At 27.0% G+C, this 18,226-nt stretch overlaps 2 protein-coding genes across 6 annotated transcripts; one reads left to right on the top strand and one right to left on the bottom strand.

Moving 5' to 3' along the window:
* Positions 1–472: 472 nt before the first annotated feature.
* Positions 473–7,850, top strand: LOC132924202 (ral guanine nucleotide dissociation stimulator-like 1). Of its 5 annotated transcripts, none has more exons than XM_060988371.1 (15): positions 481–1,079; positions 1,933–2,037; positions 2,130–2,326; positions 3,742–3,804; positions 4,035–4,216; positions 4,271–4,392; positions 4,462–4,659; positions 4,715–4,825; positions 4,909–5,073; positions 5,151–5,288; positions 5,380–5,576; positions 5,653–5,761; positions 6,474–6,660; positions 7,310–7,444; positions 7,512–7,850. In XM_060988371.1, exons 1-15 carry the CDS (start codon positions 1,056–1,058, stop codon positions 7,622–7,624), a joined length of 2,046 nt encoding a protein of 681 aa, XP_060844354.1. In that variant the 5' UTR covers positions 481–1,055; the 3' UTR covers positions 7,625–7,850. The 5 variants fall into 5 exon arrangements, with proteins under 5 accessions (XP_060844351.1, XP_060844350.1, XP_060844352.1 ...); XM_060988370.1 differs by having other exon boundaries at positions 488–1,079; positions 5,148–5,288; XM_060988368.1 differs by having other exon boundaries at positions 473–1,079; positions 1,936–2,037; positions 4,035–4,392; positions 5,148–5,288.
* Positions 7,851–9,852: 2,002 nt separating this feature from the next.
* LOC132924962 (piwi-like protein Siwi) lies at positions 9,853–15,256 on the bottom strand. The gene is made up of 16 exons (XM_060989397.1): positions 15,145–15,256; positions 14,688–14,783; positions 13,407–13,618; positions 12,963–13,148; positions 12,721–12,897; positions 12,489–12,644; positions 12,277–12,422; positions 12,103–12,211; positions 11,736–12,025; positions 11,527–11,681; positions 11,322–11,446; positions 11,092–11,260; positions 10,578–10,699; positions 10,357–10,514; positions 10,044–10,191; positions 9,853–9,969 (listed from the first exon to the last, which is right to left on the bottom strand). Exons 1-16 carry the CDS (start codon positions 15,254–15,256, stop codon positions 9,853–9,855), a joined length of 2,478 nt encoding a protein of 825 aa, XP_060845380.1.
* Positions 15,257–18,226: the final 2,970 nt, after the last annotated feature.

Below are 18,226 nucleotides of genomic sequence, written 5' to 3'. Positions count from 1 at the left end.
TACGTTAAATAATAGTAAATAGTAATTATATATTTTTATCAATAAAAGTCAAATATTATATTACTTTTGAAATTTTGAATATCATGCTTATGATACCTCCTAAATATATAATTTTATTACATTTTGCTGTATTTAGTATATTAGATATATTGTCATTGTTGCCGTTTATTGTCATGTTTAGTAGTATCCTCCTTTTTTGAAGATAATTTTAATAGGGGTTTCGAATAAAAAAATTTTATTGTTTGGTGTTACGTGATTTCAAAAAGTTTAAGAAACACTTGTGTAGATCATATCATAATGTTGTATGGATTATGGATATCGTCGGTATTGACATGTTAGTATGTTACCTCTTACCTATTATAATTCAATGTTTTTATTTTTATTTTTATTAATTTAATGCATCGTGATTAATACAGACGCAGCGACGGCGCGACGCCAATGTTGTGCGCCGCCACTGACGACGTCCGGACAAATCGGAGTCATCGGGGACCGGTTCGCGTTCAGACAGTTTCGTCGTCGTACTCTGTACGCATACCTGTTGAGTCGTTGGGTGTAGTTTTCTGTTGTAGTCGAAGCGCGCCCGTCCGGCCGTCCCGCGATTACGTTCTTATTGTTCTGTGGTAGTAGATAATTATATTATAATATTTTTTTTTCATTTCGAATAAGTGACTGTTAACAATTTTCGAGATTGATAACAGCAGCTGTGCGTGTACGCGTGTGAGTGTGTGTATGTGTGTGTGTGCCATTGTACTGTTATTCTTATTCTTATTATTATTATTATTATTATTATCATCATCATCATCGCCGCCGCCGCAGCCGCTGCCGTCGTCGTCGACCGTCGTAAGTGGCTCGCACGGAAACGATACGGACGCGCTACGCCGTTCGACGACAATAACTACATCATCTCAAATCCGTCTTTGAAAAACCGTCATTCCTCCGTGTTGCTGGTGCCTGGATACACGCGCGAGACCCCTGTCGTCTTCCAACGACGGTACAGATAACACAACCAGCCATTCGGTTTAGTTTTCAAAACACTATGATGCAGGTGGACAAGTATGAATTTTGATGCCGAAACTTCGGTGAGTTTGAGACGAACTTCTTTTCAAAACTAAAATACTATTCGGCGTCATTAACACTGCATCTGTACTCTGCAATGCTGCAGAAACCTCGGTTGAGGACGCTCTAAGAGGGCCATTCGAAAGTGGGACGTCCCAATTTTAATTTATTCAATCGGGTCACTGATGATTTGGCAGGAACCAATTTTCGTGAAAGAAAACCGGGTGAATTGAGCATATACATATAATGCAAGGGTATACTGTTCTTTGTCTGGGGCCTATGATAATTATCAAATGAATGCTGCGTGCTATGCTTATATTAAACGGTGGAAAAAAAAAAAATTATATTTTGAACTTTGAATTGTTGCAAATTACAGATTTTGTGATATACGAGTATATGACTATTCTAAGAAAATAAAAATCGTAGAATCCTTTTTTTTTATCAATCATTAAACCTACTAATAATATTACTGTATTATATTACAGGTATTATAACGGGTCTTACTTATTATTACTAAAATTTTTGAAAAATCTTGTTGATTTTTAACATTCAGCAAATATGTTTTCTTGTTAAACCTTCTGTCAACAAAATTGACAGCCCCAAATAAATATTTGGCAATTCTTTCAATGTTCCTTGCCGCTGTAATTGATCGATCGTTTGACCCATTTCATATTCTATTCTCTTTGTCAAATTACTTTCTTAACTAACCAATTATTCATCTAATGAACATTACCAATATTAAATCTCTTTCTTTCTTTAATTAATAAGCCTATAGTTTCCTTCAATCATTAATTTTATACTGTACATAACATAATATAGTAATGGGTTCATATCCCGTATTATAAAATAAAATATTTATATTATTATGATTTGCAGCAGCCAACATGGAAATTATGGGGTGAAGAAAGAGAAGAGGGTGCTGTTTATACAATTTATTTAAAAAAAGTGCGTTATCAAAATCCTACAAAAACTCTACTGTTGGTACGTTATTTTTTCAATTAGTAATTTATTTTTAGTTTATATTTGTTGATTTATAATATTTAAAGAAATTAATTATCTTGAATTTACTATAGGAATCTGATGATGAACGATCACATTTGGAATGGGAAACGATCAGAGTAAAGTTCATTAAAGCTGGAACAATAGAAAAATTAGTTAATAGCTTAGCATCAGATGATGGCGAATTAGAATCTACATTTGTGAATATATTTCTTGCCACCTATAGAACTTTTGCATCACCTCATCATGTTTTGTCATTATTAATTGAAAGGTATAAATATTTTTTTTTACACATAATGGTCTATGTATAATATATCTTTAACCTCGGTATTTTTTTTTATAAACCAATAAATTATGAATGTTTTATAATGTATTCTTGTATCATAATCTTATCTGAGGTACTTTTCTGTTATCCCGACTACCGGTCGATGCTGCGACTACTGCTGATCAAACTATTATCTAGACTTCTAGACTATACATGTTGACGACTGTCGTCTTCAGTCAATCTCCGTCGTCAGCACTGTTAAACGATAATATTAGTCGTATCTAACCGACGTTCAAATTTATCATTTTTATTTATAATTTTGATTTTATGGAATTTACTGAATAGTGAAAAAGATTTTTTTTAGAAAAATTATTTCAAGATAAGGGTTTACTTCCAAGACACCGTCAATGTAAAACTTGTCATTTATTTTCTCTTCTAATATGATTCATTACAATATAGTTCATTGTTGTGTCTTAATATTTACCCTACTATGTTTTCATCTTTTTCTAATAGTTTCAAGTAACATTGGGTTCTTTTATTTCATTGAGTATATTGTCTTTTGTTTTACATTTTGTCTAGTTCACTCAAATCATTATTTTGTGGCTACACATCTCAAACTTTCAAGAATATTTACAATCCGACTAAAAAATACCAATGTTTTTTATTTAAAAATCAAACTTGTTGTAAACCACATTTCTTACCGTCCCGACAAAACAATCATTAGTTTATTTATTTCCCTTGTTATGGCATAACTAGAATCATTGACTATGAATAGTATATAATAGTACTATTGTTTATTTACTATTTAATATTTAATAAAACTTATAAAAAGTGATGTACCTATTTGTATATTCTTCAACTATAAAATTTAATTTAGTTTTATAATATAAAAATTGCTTAGAGCATCTATTAATGCTGTCTATATCTGTAAATATGATAATGTAAATGATTGTACCTATAGTGCATGTCATTTGCAATGTGCGGATATATCCAACAGTATAAAATAATAGATAATAAAATATATCTAATATATAAACTCCTTCCTATATTAATAAAATTGGATCGTGGTTCCAAATAGGTAAGTGTGATGAAGATTATAGTAGACAGTAAGTAAGATATAGCACTCCCACTCCGGTCTGGTGGTTCGTGGTTTTTTTTTGTTTGATAATTTTATTTTGAGTAAATCAAAAATGATTCAACTTCTGAGTAGCCATAATGTTAATGTGAGATTCTATAATCATAACATTAGAATAAATAAACGAGGAAAGTTTTGAATTTTAAATTATTTATATTATAAGATTCAATTAAATAATTTTAGTATGTTATATTTTTAAAATATAACTAGAATCAAGTTAATATTTAATATTTATTGTAATAAAAATTGTAAATAATAATAATAATAATAATTTTATTTTTCTCAGGTATGAGTATTTAGTAAACAACAAAGAAGCCTTATCAGAATCAATGATCGATCCACATAAAAAGTAATTTTTTTATTTTAACTTTAAATACTTGTTTTTAATTCTTATTGTTCTTCTTTTAATTTGAAATGATAACATATTAGTCATGTTTATTATATTATTATTATATGTTATGGTTATATGATAAGTAACACTATTTAAATACATTTTATAAAAATAAAAATATAATCATGTTGTAATATTTGTCATAGTGATATTAGGAATTGTAAATACTAAACTGTATATTATTTTAGGACTGTTGTATCTGCATTACATGTGTGGTTGGATTCATATCCTGAAGACTTCCGTGATCCACCTTTACATACTTGTTTACGATGTTTACATTCCTTTACTTTTACATATTTGCCAAAAACTGAACTTCACATAAAAGCAACTTATAGACTTGAAAGATTCCTTAAAGAATGTAAACAATCAGGTATGAACTTACTACATTTTTTTCAATATAAAGCTAATTATCAACAATTTCTAGACACTACAACATTTATTAGTGATGATTATGACTTAGTTATTGCTAATTCTCCACATTCTCCCTACAATTTTCCTAACATAGCAGAAAGGCATTTTGCTGAGCAGTTAACTCGAATGGACCGTGTATGTTATTTTATTTTATTACCATTATATTTTATATCAATATTTCTAACCTATATTTAATTTGTATAGGATGTTTTAAGAAGTATGGTTGCTCACCAATGTTTAGGTGCAGTTTGGTCTAAAAATAAAAGAGCAGGGTCTGCACCCACAGTCCTTGCTACAATTGATCAATTTAATGCTGTATCACTTAGAGTTATCAGTACTGTGATATTAGCAATCAATTCAGATAGACCACATGTTATTGAAACTTGGATCGACATTGCTCAAGTATATTAATAGAAATATATAGTTAGCTTATAAATAAACTTTATTATTTTTATAGGAATTAAGAGTACTTAAGAATTTTTCCTCATTAAAAGCTATTATATCTGGCTTACAATCCAATTCTGTGTTTAGATTAAAGAAAACTTGGCATTCAGTTCCTCGAGACAAGGTAATACTAATGAAGTGAACTGTATTAAATTAAATACATAAAATATTTTTAATCAAGTTATGTATATATATAAAATTTCCTAGGTGGAACTGTTTCAAGAACTTGCAAGAATATTTAGTGAAGAAAATAATCAATGGGCGCAGCGAAAGTTATTAATACGAGAAGGTACAGCAAAATTTGCTGACACATTTGGACACAATGATAGACATTTACAAAAAATTATTCAAAAGCAGCAAAGCACTATGAGTGTGAGTTACATTGTGTAAATTATATCCAATTATTTTTTTTTCATGTTTTAATTAAGTGAATGAAATATTTTTAGAAGTTAAACATTGGAACTATACCATACTTAGGGACATTTCTAACTGATTTGACCATGATTGATGCTGCAACTCCCGATCTCTTGCCTGATGGTCTAATTAATTTTGATAAAAAAAGAAAAGAGTTTGAAGTATTAGCTCAAGTATGTTTATAATTATGTATAGTATTAAATTATGTTTATTTTAAATATCTATAATTGTCTTAAATGTTTATCTTAATTGTCTGGGTATTAGATTAAGCTCCTTCAAGGGGCAGCAAATTCATATAACATAACTGAGGATTCAGTATTTGATCAATGGTTTCATTCCATTTTAGTTTTGGATGATAGAGAAGCGTTTAGAATTTCTTGTCAAATAGAACCATCAGATAATATAACATCATCATGTGCAAATTCAATAATAGGAACTGGAAAAAAACAAAAGTATATTAAGTATAACGTTCACAAACTTTTAAATTATTAAATTAAAATATGTATGATTGATTTTTATTCAAAGATAATTTTTCAGTTATGAACATAAAAAGAATGATTCCATTTCTAGTAATTGTAGCAGCAAAAGCTTGTATGGATTATCCGATGATGGTTTACACTCACCTAATAACTCTTTGGATAAACAGGTAAAAAAATATTATTCACTAATACTCAAACTAAACAATTTTGTTATTTGAGACATAGCAGAATACCTTGCATTTAAAAACTTGAGCTCAAATTTATAAAAATAGTTAAATACTGAAATGTATTTATTTTAATATTTAATAAGTTAAAATAGAACAGAACTAACCTGAAACACTTGGAATTAAAAATATAGAAATAATAGTATGCAATACCCTAACTATTTATACTACAATAAAATATCCTAATATCAAATTAAAAATATGACTTATCAGTGGAAAATTTAGTCTATTAAAAAAAAATTATTTACTATTTTTAAATTGCTAATATGAATATTTATTTAATTTTGATTATATTTAGCTATTAACTTTATTATTTTAAAACTTTGGACTACAGTATTTGTTTAGTATTTTGAGTATAATTAATAAATTTAATTTACTCAAGTTCTTATCTATATTCAATTTTTTTTTTTTTTTTTAATAAATAATTAATGAGATTGTGTCCTATTAAATTTAAATTTAGGGGAAAAAAAGTAAAGACTAAAAGTTACTACATAATTAGTTCTTTTTTTTTACAACCTATTTAATTTATATTGTTGCATGCAAAAGTAATATTTAATCAACACTTTATAATATTTTATAATGTTTTATAAACCTAATAAGTTCATTACTACAAATAATAATTATTATACAAAATTTACTTTTTTTTGAGTTGCAGGATTCTTTACTCGATCTATCTTCTTCATCAAGTAGCTATTCATTGCAATCTTTTGACATGTCACTAAATGGAAGCAATAATACTAACATTATAGTTAAAAATAGTGTCAATAATTCAACATTTAATACTTCGTCAGATTTTTATATTATTCGGATAACGGTTGATGCAGATAATGTTGAGACTGACGGTATGTAAAATTGTTAAATTCATTTTTATTTAAGAGGACGTCACACCCGCATAATATGTCTTTTCCATCTTACGTAACATATAAAATTTAAGCTCAGCAGATAACTCACTTGAAAACTGAATTATCGTAAAAAGCTAATATTTAAGCGCAGATAATGTTCTTACCATCAAGTTTTATAATAGGTAAATTCATTCTAATTTTTAAACTAACGGAGCTAAACATGATCTGCTGAGTGTAAATTTACTATGTTGCGCATTTAATTAATATAAGATGGAGACAACACATGCGGGTGTTTCATACTCTTAATTCTGCAATATTAAGTATAATTATATATATTATATTATTATTATAGTATATTATATTATTATTATTGCATAGTTTAAAATATTTATATATTTGAGTTTAAACTATTTAAAACAAAGTTTGCTTTTAAAATATGATTCGAATCAATCATAGAAATGTTTTTCCTTCTTAAAAAAATTATTTTTTTAATTTTCAGAAACTTCACATTTTTAATTAATTATGTGTAACCCAAAAAACCAGAAATGGACTAATTATTTTAAACTGTATATAAATATAAATAATTTATTTTAATTATTCCCAAAATTTGTTGATATAAAATAAACTATCTATATTACCTATATTTTAGGGGTTGTATTATACAAAAGCATTATGTTAAGTAACAATGAACGAACACCACAAGTTATTAGAAATGCTATGCTGAAATTTTGTATTGATGATGATCCAGAAAACTATACTCTATCTCAAGTTTTACCTGATAAAGGTTTGTGTATTTATTGTTTCATATGATTATTCTTAACTAAATTTATTTTTTGTTATTTTTATTTCAGAAATGATTTTACCAATGACAGCCAATGTGTATTATGCAGTAAATACAGAATATGATTTAAACTTTTTGTTACGTAAAAAAACGTGGAAAAACAATACAATTCCAAAAAAATGAATAATTTCTTACAACGAACTTGTGATATGTTATTATACATAATTAAATTTAATATTTTATGTAATCGACTGTATTGTGTATATAAAAAAAATAAGACAACCATTAAAATAAATAAAAATTCTGTGTATAATGATTTTTATTGGAGTATATAAAAATGGTAGTACCAGAAATCTGTGTATTTGGAATTTAAATAAGTTGTATGAATTAAACTCCTTGTAAATGCTAATTAACACAAAATGTTTTTTTAATGAACAGGGTTTCCTATCTTTTACACACAATAATAAGTAATATTTGAATAAATATTAAATAATTATTTATCTAATTAAAATTGTTGAATAATTGTTATTACTTACTATTTTAAAGATAGAAAGATGTAACCTATTTAATTGTTACCAAAGAACTAGTTTTTTTTTCATAAAAATCTTGACAAGACAAAGACAAGACAGAATGCTTTAACTAACTTTAAGGAGTAATGATGTTATTTATATATTATTAGAGGTTTTGCAGTCAAAGAATAAGTTTTTTTAAGTTTAACTTGTCAGCTATCCTGTTTGCTTTTAAGTTGTTTATTTGGATTTACTGGTAGTAGTTATATTTTCTTTTTTTTTTTAAATATTTTAGTTATATAATATTATGTTATTTGTAGAAACATCCACTAGCACAAAAAGCTATCCAACTACTACCAACTTATTAGTCGTATATTATTTACTTATTAATTATTTTGTTTATTAAGTTAACCTAGTTAACTACTTATATATTTAATAAATTGCATTTGTATTAGTCGATATTGTGTTAAATGATGATAATGCCAAATGTTATAATACTAATAATAATAATAATAATAAAACTTGTGAAAAAAGTTAATTGATTTACACTTGGTTAAAGTAAAATATAAATTTATATCCTGAAACCAATATAAGGATGAATATTAAATAAGTGAAAAATACATAAATATGATAATATAAATGTAATATACATGTTTATATATAAATCATTTAGATGCAGAAGGCAAAGTATTGCTTAAGAAGCTTCTAGTTGGTGGATGTTGAAGTACTGTTAACTTTCTGTTTGATGAGATAGTGATAAATTACTAATGATATACCATCCACCGATATCACCACTGTTAACTCCAGATACAATATCATAAGTTTTTAGTAGTTTATTATGCATATTTAGTACATATTATTTTAAATTATAATCATAAATAACTACAATATTGTTATATTGTGTGCTATAATGATTAAACTGTTATAATTTATTGATTATTGATTCCTTAAAAAAAAAAAAATATTCTAAGATTTTTTTTTTAAAATTAATATGAAGAGATAAGCTAGCTAAGCAGTGTATGTACGGCAAATTTTAATAAACAATACAAAACATTAAACTTCTAATAAATCAATAAAAAAAAAAAAAAAAACAGGTATTTAAAGTGAACTAAAAGTACATATTTATTTAATTTTTTAATATTAATTAATTCTAGAGAATATGGCAGTGTCTTTAAGTTAGAAAACATATTCTCAAGGAGGTAATTACTAAAGACACATTATCATCATAGATGGCTTGCAAGATTCCTCACTTACAACCCTATAAACAAATCAAACAACAAGTCTGGTATCCATCTACAATGGCAAGCATGAAATTAAATTTGCATTATGAAAATGAATAATTTATTAAACTTAGTACTTAGATGTAAGACGTATGTTACACAGTCTAAATTAGTTAATTAAAAAACAAAGAATAATTGAATATAATAAGGCATGTTGGAAGTATTTTGGAAATAATTATATTATTGTTAAAGGCCATATATTGAGATTATATTATTGGAGAATGAGATTATCGAATCGACAAAATCTGTAGTGTTTAAACTATATTACTGCATCATCATAGTATATGTTTTATCTGTATTTATCATAGTTAATACAGGACTGTCAGTCATGGATTACTACAATGAATGATAATATAGGTAATATACCATTTAACCAAAAAAAGTCACATTTATATTGACTATAAAAAAGATATATTTAAAACAAAAACTTAAATAAAATAAAATAATAAATATGTATAGGACAATAAAACAATTAATTAAACATTATTTAAAATGAACGCAAAAAAAAATATTGATAAAAAGTAAAAAAAGTCAGTGATATATAACAAAATAAAAACTATAAAAAATGTAACGGTAAAATTTTTTTGAAATTAATATTAAAAGAAAAAATATCACCTATGTCCTATAAAAAGTATAATAATTCGTCTAATTCAACATTGGGAGAACGTCTGAGACTTTGACCAGTGAGGAATGCTAACTTGTGAGCCAGCTGACATGGAGCAGGAACTCGTACAGTACCCTGAAGTTAATACAAATTGATAGGTATAGATAATGATAATAATAATAATCAAATTCATAACAAGGTATACTAACAGACCAATTGTAGTACATATGGGTCAACTTGAATGTAAGTCTTTGCATTATATCGGGAGGAAGTCTAAGCGTATCTTCAATCACTTGATAATGTGTAGGAGTTACAGTACCTTGTCTTACATGTTGAGAAACTAAAAAGAAATCATACCTAAAATTCATAATATTTGAGCATTATATTCTATTACTGATCACCAAAGTAAAAAAGTAATACATTTCTAACAATGAAGTCACTTATATAATGGGAATAAAGATACTAATTTTATTTATTTTAAAAATAAACACCTAAAGTTAAAATAAATGATTTATAGCTTACTTGGTTGGGTCCGTTACAACACTATCAATAATTGTACCAGGTTGAGGGTTTTCAGGGCCTCTTTTACTAGGAGCAAAAAATCTTGAACTTATACGTTTTGTTACAATAACAAAAGCAAAGGGGACAGAACTTGGACCATAAAATTGTTCACACGCAGTCTACCAAAAAAAATTAAGAAATTAATCAAAAATTAAAATTAAAAATTATCTAATCAATCTTACTTGCAAAAGTCTAACTTCTGTTTTATGGACCTGTGATATTTGGCCTTCTCCAACACCATCTCTATATACAACAATAGAAGTAGGTAATGTGCCATTTTTATTCCGGTACTTGGACAATGCCTCTAAAAAAAAATAAATGTATACATGTACAATTACTATATTTATATAACAGTAATAAAAATAGACAACAATCTTAAACAGATACTATAGTAATGTGTATTGTGATGCAATAAATAATTATAATTATCTGAATGTTAAATTAATTTCAATTGTTTTTAAATAGAAAGACAGATCACAGATATTCATAATTCATCTTATGCTCTTAATGAAAAGTTGATTGGCTGATAAATCCTTCCGATACTACCAGTATTAGAAATAAGTTCACCCATGAAGTAGTAGTAAGGATTATACCAGAAACTTAATAAAAATCAACTAGAAATAAGATTAAATTTAGTGTTTTAATATAAGAGTTTAATTAAAAAAACTTTCACTTGTAAAATTCAGATTTACTTACTACTTATGCCAGTAGCAAAATGCACAGATAGTTCCTCTCCACTTTCATGAGGTTCTACACAACTGAAATAACTTGTATGAGAGTCATTCATAGTAGATACTAAAGCTCCAAATGATATATTTTTCCGTTGACTGTCATGACACACGTCAAAACCAACAATCATCATACCCTACATAACAATAGGTTAAATTATTCAATTAATATGTATCAAAATATATTTAAACAATTACTTTTTTGGGAATAGTAACTAGCCAAGGAGCACCACCAAGCTTACAATTGATTTGTATAGCAATTTTTGTGCAAACTGACATATTGTTCTTTTGCACATTTTTCAACAGCACCACCTGTGAGGGTACTGAAAAACAATGTTTACGAGAAATATAGATTATTTAATAAAATCTATGATCTATAATAATAAATAAATTAGAATTATACCTGCTCTATCTATACATAATTTTCGTTTAATCATACTATAAATATCACCACGTGCCGATGGAATAACACATAAAATCAATGATGGATTCGATTCATTAATGACTCTTTCTAATTCGCTTAAAAATGTACTTGATTTTCCATCAGCCATAGGACATCTAAAATTTATACTAATTAACTATCAAAAAATGTATGCTATAACATATATTTACAAATCAGGCCTAGGTAATACAAATGACATCCCTTGTCCTGCCTTTGAAAGATTTTTAGCAAAAGTATAAACTTCAGCACAATTGTCCTTAGGAGCTAAAATAACCCAATGTTTTACGGTAGCAGAAACGAACATAGGTAATGTGCGTAAGTGCTTTGTCCAATCAGCTTCTTCACCACCATTATACCCTTTAGTTCGACTCTGAATTGATTCTGGTTGTAATGTACGACCAGTAAGTTCAACTAACTTGTTACTTAATGTAAGATTCCATCTTTTCAATTCAGTAACAGACTAAAAAAAAAAGAAGAAAGAAAAATAATATAATTTGATTATATACAAGCATTTTTTAACTAAATAAAAACATTTACGTCAGGCGTAGAAAGAAGACGATTTGCAAAATTTGTCAATCTGTCCATGCGTTCTTTGGGATTCACACGAGTATGAATGGCCATATCTTTCATAAGTGTGAAATTGTTCCTATCATTAAAAAGAAGATATTCAACACAGTGTACATAATTAAAAACATTAAACAATTAATCTACCTCATAGCATCTGTTATACCAGTCATTATGCATAATTCTGGAACTAGATAAACCAATGTATCTTCAACTCCAAACCTACGTATTGATTTCTTATTTTTGGAAATCAACATAGGTTGCCTGCCACCACGAATTGTCATGTTCCATTTCTAATACAGTTATCAACATATTAATAATAGCCTAAAATATTGAATATTACTAATTTAAGATAGTACTTCTTTGTAATATTGCATGTAAGTCATTTTAGTTCCATCTTTTTTTTTAAATTCAGAATTAGGTTCAGAATTCTCATCTATATCATCAATCCTGTATGTTTCATTGTTGTATTTAGTCATCACTGTAGTACCAATAATAACACTTTTAAAGTTTATCTAAATAATATTTATCAATCATTTAATTATCAATGGTAAATTATACTGAAATCCTAAAATATCAAAATAAATTTACCATCCAATCTTTATTTCGGTTTCTATCAGCAGCACACTGTTTAAAAAAATCTAATACTGTCTCTTGACGCATGACTTTAGTAGATATTTCAGCACATAATAAAATGTTATCTTCATACCTGCCAATGGTTGTTTCATAGCCCGGCCAAAGTTGAAGTTTGTGCTGAGCCATATCAATCTTAAAGCATATTACAAAGAGTCAGCTATGTAATGAATGAAATAATAATAGAATTGCAATTTTACTTTGGCTTCTGGATCATAAAAGTTCCTTCCAATCATTGTTAGTTTAAGATGCCTCAAACAATTACGCAAGAGCAAGTTAAAAACTTGAATATTAGCATAATCCCCAGTTTCTATTACATTTGTGAATTTTACAGTGACTATTACAATTTGATCATCTGGGCGACGTGTAGATGCAAGTTCGAAAGTCTAAACCAAAATATTATAATTAATTTTTACATTTTATAATGCTGGGTAATACAAAGGCATTCTCTAAACATTTAATGAAACAGTAGTGAGCAAATGATTTCTTAATCATAATTTAGTGGCTATTATAATTTTAAATAAGTTTTTATACAATCCTCATCACAACAAGTTATTATAAAAAAAATAAATATAGATTATCATCGATAAAATGTATATATTATAAAATATTTAATAAGTCATTTACGTTATTAAACAACTTACTGCTGGATCAAATCGCTTTCCAGAAAATAACATTGTTCCATCAAATAGATATCCGCCAAGACGTTCTCGATGTTGTGCTATCAATCCTCTTTTAGTACTAATTCTATCTTCTTCAGGATTGAAGTCAACTCGATATTGGTACAAGCACCAGTTTGTATATGATGTGATGGGAAAATAATTTGCTAACAGTTTTATTGGCTGTCCAGAAGTTCCTAAAATATACAAATACATATTATTTACAATATAAATGTTATTAATACACAATTTATTAATATTGTTATAAATTTTACTTATATAATACTAAATTAAAAGTATGTAGGCACCACCAATTAATACATTATCAATGAAATTATAGGAATACATTTTGGCAGCAATTTAATATGCTGGTCTGGAGTTCCTAATGATTGTTTTAAGTGTCTATTAACCATTATATAAATTTTTATAATAATTACTATAGGTACTCAAGTTGTATACTTTATTACTTTAACATTCAATTTTGTTTCTAATTTTATTATTTTATATTTTTTTTTTTTTTGGTTGTTTTGCTTGATTTAAAAATGATATTGTATAAGCTACCACTAATTTTACCTAATATGTTTATGATAATGCAAGAAATTTTAATTTTATCCATTACATTTATTATATAAAAAATAGTTTCCTAAACTGTTTTTATTGTTGTGTATTATTGCATACTATAATTTAAATACTATGTTCTTTGTGGAAAAGTTAAGTTTTGTGAACATTAATAACAAACATTAAATTGTACACTATTAAATTATTTATTTAATAATTATTAATTTATTGGGTGTATAAATAATTTAAAATACATATGTCAGCTTAATTAGATACTCAGAATAGAACATATATTTTTTAATATGAAATTGCTTAGCAAGATTATGAACAAGAAAGTGAAAAAACTATACAGTTTATATTAATCAACCAATTTTACTTAAATAAATATTATATTACACCTTTATAAAATTTCTATAACATGTAGAATAAATAGGTACCTATTGTAATTTTATTAAATTTCACTTTTATAGACAATAAATATTAAATTTTGTCAAAATAATCCAAAAATAGGTACTTATGCAATTTACATTATTTACAATTAAATAAACAGATATAATAATATTACGAGTAGCTTTAAACTTTTACAATTCATAAAGATTTCTGACAAAAATCCAAAAATATAAAAAGGAAAAAGCATACAATTTCATAAAAACGTGAGTCCTAGCTGATAAGATATAATTGATTATATTGTCGTAGATTATAATTTACCTTGTTTTGTATCAAATTGCATTCTTGGTTTATTTTTTTGTTCAGTTTTGTTTGATTGGCTTTGATTGTCTTCATTTTTTACTAGTTTTAGTTGATCTACAAAGAAAATATTTTGACAAATAGGGTATCAATAAATACATTACAAAAATAATAGACAAGTAAGAAAATGTATAATAATATACTGTATATTATATACATTTGTTAACGTGCCTACTTAATTAAATTGATGTTACACCAAAATTAACAACATGAACTTGAATTTATAAGACATAAATATGCCAGCCATTTAGACTATATTAATTTAATACAAGCTAAATTATATTACCTATGTACAATTTTTTATAATCATCTGTAACTTGTTGCACCTTAAAAAAAAGTTTCATATAAATAATTAATAAATATCATAGTTACAGTTTTAATGGAATTTTTACTTTTGTCTTTTGATTATGAGTAAGACCTGTATCATAACTTAAAAGTCCGCATATTGGTGGTCTTGGGGCTCTTTGCTGCGATACATTTGTTTGAGGTTGTGGTGGCCTACTTCTGCCTCGAGATCTGCTGTTTTCCATTTTTAATTATTCTAATGAAATAAAAGTTTTAATTTCTGAATGTTTTAACTGAAATTGAAAAAATATAATAAAAACTATAAGAAAATAAAAAAAAAAAACATAATTTTCCGTTTGATATTATCAAGGACTAACTTATAACAAAAATTAAATTACATCGATTTGTGTCTGAAATTTGTGAATAGAAAGGTGTGTGCACTGTGTGGGATTGTGTAGTAATGCGGAATCGTGGTCCACGGATCGCAATTATTTACTAATATTTAGAATTGTAAAATTGTAAAACATCATAATAATATACCTATACCATATATTATCATATACCATATAAGTTAAAAGCACTCACCTAAGGCGAAACGTGTGGTATAACAAGGCATAATAAAATATTTTTGGAGTCCAATAAGATACTAACTCCACTCGCTAAAAAAAAAAATTAATTAATCCCATAAAATATCCAACAGTTAAATATCAGATATTCATCAGAATGAGCGGACTTGAGAATATGACGTTTCAGACGTACAACAGCTAGACTTTATTCAGATTATAAGATCACAGCAATCGTTATTCGTTACCATTAACCATTTAGTTTATATAAACGACTGCAGTCTACAACCACCGGTATGTTATGACCATGTTAAATCGTGTTTATGGAATAGATGAATTTATAATTTTCCATAACAATTAAATTATGTAGTCTAAATATTGTATTCCTGTTTGCTTATATTTTAAATATTAATAGCCTATCTTCGTGTTTAACATGCATATTTCAATATTTTTAATTTTGTTTTCACAAAAAAAACTGTATGTAAATACAATCGTGTCGCGGTAATTTGAAAATCTTTATAACTCGATTTTGCATTGCTCTTGATACTTTATAATTTATATCTATTTGAGATATATAATTTGAAACATTCTTAAGTCGAATTTATTTTTATTTATGACACGAATGCATGCGTTTGTGTCTGTCATCAGTCATCACGTTTTGGAGTAGTAATAGCGCTTTGATTTTTAATTTCAGCCCCTCTTTGAAAAGGAAAATAAATCTAGTTGATACTTGGGGGGGGTCAAAAGTAAAAAATTTCCCGTAGTTTTCTAAAGCGTTAATAAAAACCCTAAAAAAATAACGGAAAAAACGGGAATTTTCACGCATATCCAGTTGTTGACATAATAGACTTTTATTTTGTTGTAGCTCAAAAAAAAATCACTGTAAATACTTGAATTTTTTACCTGATATTTATATTTGCGTTATCTATTCACGATTAAATTTTCAAAATATTTTGACTTTTTTAGAGCTTATTGCAGGCAATTGAAATTTTCGATTTTTCTAAACTTTTTTTTTAAAATGCCGATAAAAACAATTTGGCTTAATACAAGGTTTATTATGAATTTTACTTATCGTAAAAAAAAAAATAAAAATCGTTAGTCACAATTTTTGTTAATAATTATTTAAAGTTCAAATGTTTACTAAATATATCAAAATCGTGAAAATTTGCAAGTAATTTTTAAGTTAAAAATTCGTAAAATTTTTGTGATTTATACCTAAGGTTAAAAAACTCAACACAAGGTTATCTATAAGTTTTTCTTCAAGTAACTGCATGTAAAAAAAAATTCTAGCGTCAATGCAGAAAAATTGTATAAGCGTATGAAATTTAATTTTTTACGAAATCGCTTAAAATAACGATATATTAATATATTATAAATTAAATAAAGGTAGTAATATTATATTATAATATATCCTACCAATTATCCTAGACTGACGAAGTGACGAATCAACTCCGTTCAGAATCGTTTTTCGTATATTATATTATTATATTATATTAACCTGTCATTGCTTTCAAATTTAACACATTCATCATAGTGACCTACTCTCCATCTCTGCTCTACAGCAGACCGATACCCACTTGCCCACCCTTTTTTACTTTGAAACCTAAATAAAACCATTTGAACGTGAGAATATAATACTGAAGATATACACAATCACAGAATGTTGAGAATTACGATTTTATTTATAATATACAATATACCTACATGTTCACCCGATATTTTTAGTAAGTATCGGTTTAATTAAATTAATAAAAACGATAAAAATTATTTGTATTTTAATGTCATCATTTCAAAACTAATGGTTTATTAAAATTTATATTAGCAGTATAAGTTTTATAACATTGATTCGTCTAGTCTCCAAAAGTCCAAAGTAAAAAAATTGAAAAATTTATTATAGACGTGGCGCGGGGCAATAAATAGTAGGTACTTACAACGTTGTGTCTTGTGTGCATTCGTATAAAAACGTAAAATCGCAAACCACTTCGGAAGGATATAACATCCAAAATAATGATTCGCGTGAATATATTTTTGCACTGTTGTTTTTGACGACTTAACCCGCTAAAATACATATGTTCAGAAAAAAAAAACTAAAAAATCGCTTTGTAACTTAACTGCGATTGTTCCTTATTTATCTTGAGATCTCGTCAGTCGCCGCTGTCCAACATATAAACGTTTTACTGTTTCAGTTGATTATATAATGTAATTAAAACCATACCTGATGAGTATTATCGCGTTTTGATGGTATTGCTGTGCCGACGTCTGTCGCAGAAATGCGGAAGAGGTAATAGCAAAACGAACAATGACTATCGACTGCCGGAGTCACCGTTGATCCAAAATGTAAAATATGGCCACGACGTACCCATAGATCAAATATAAACAACGGACGGGACGTGATGGCTATATTGCTAAAGTTTACAAGAGCCGCGGTTTTAAAGAGCAGATGCCAGTCATCTTCGTCGTGCGTGTCTCAAAATGTTATATACAGTATCAAAAGTAGTTGTGTATAAAATATTAATTACGCCCACGATTGCGTCTTAATATTATGTCAAAATCAGCGGAGAATAAAATCACCCGGACTTTCCGTTCTTCATTCGATTTTATCAATGGGCATACCTATACATAAAATAGTTATAGTTATTTAATCGTAGAATA

The sequence above is a fragment of the Rhopalosiphum padi genome, chromosome 3 (assembly GCF_020882245.1).
Source record: "Rhopalosiphum padi isolate XX-2018 chromosome 3, ASM2088224v1, whole genome shotgun sequence".
Taxonomy (NCBI): domain Eukaryota; kingdom Metazoa; phylum Arthropoda; class Insecta; order Hemiptera; family Aphididae; genus Rhopalosiphum; species Rhopalosiphum padi.
Note: the sequence above shows the minus strand (reverse complement) of the source record. Positions and strands in the feature narration are given on the sequence as shown.

Excerpts from the sequence above, each read along its gene's own strand:
- LOC132924202 (XM_060988367.1), top strand. The coding sequence starts at position 1,056 with ATGAATTTTGATGCCGAAACTTCG. Across the intron at positions 4,393-4,461 it reads AGTTAACTCGAATGGACCGT|GATGTTTTAAGAAGTATGGT; the intron begins GTATGTTATTTT and ends TAATTTGTATAG. Across the intron at positions 4,826-4,908 it reads ATTCAGTTCCTCGAGACAAG|GTGGAACTGTTTCAAGAACT; the intron begins GTAATACTAATG and ends AAAATTTCCTAG.
- LOC132924962 (XM_060989397.1), bottom strand. The coding sequence starts at position 15,256 with ATGGAAAACAGCAGATCTCGAGGCAGAAGTAGGCCACCACAACCTCAA. Across the intron at positions 12,026-12,102 it reads GTCTTCTTTCTACGCCTGAC|TCTGTTACTGAATTGAAAAG; the intron begins GTAAATGTTTTT and ends TTTTTTTTTTAG. Across the intron at positions 10,700-11,091 it reads TTTTGCTACTGGCATAAGTA|AGGCATTGTCCAAGTACCGG; the intron begins GTAAGTAAATCT and ends ATTTTTTTTTAG.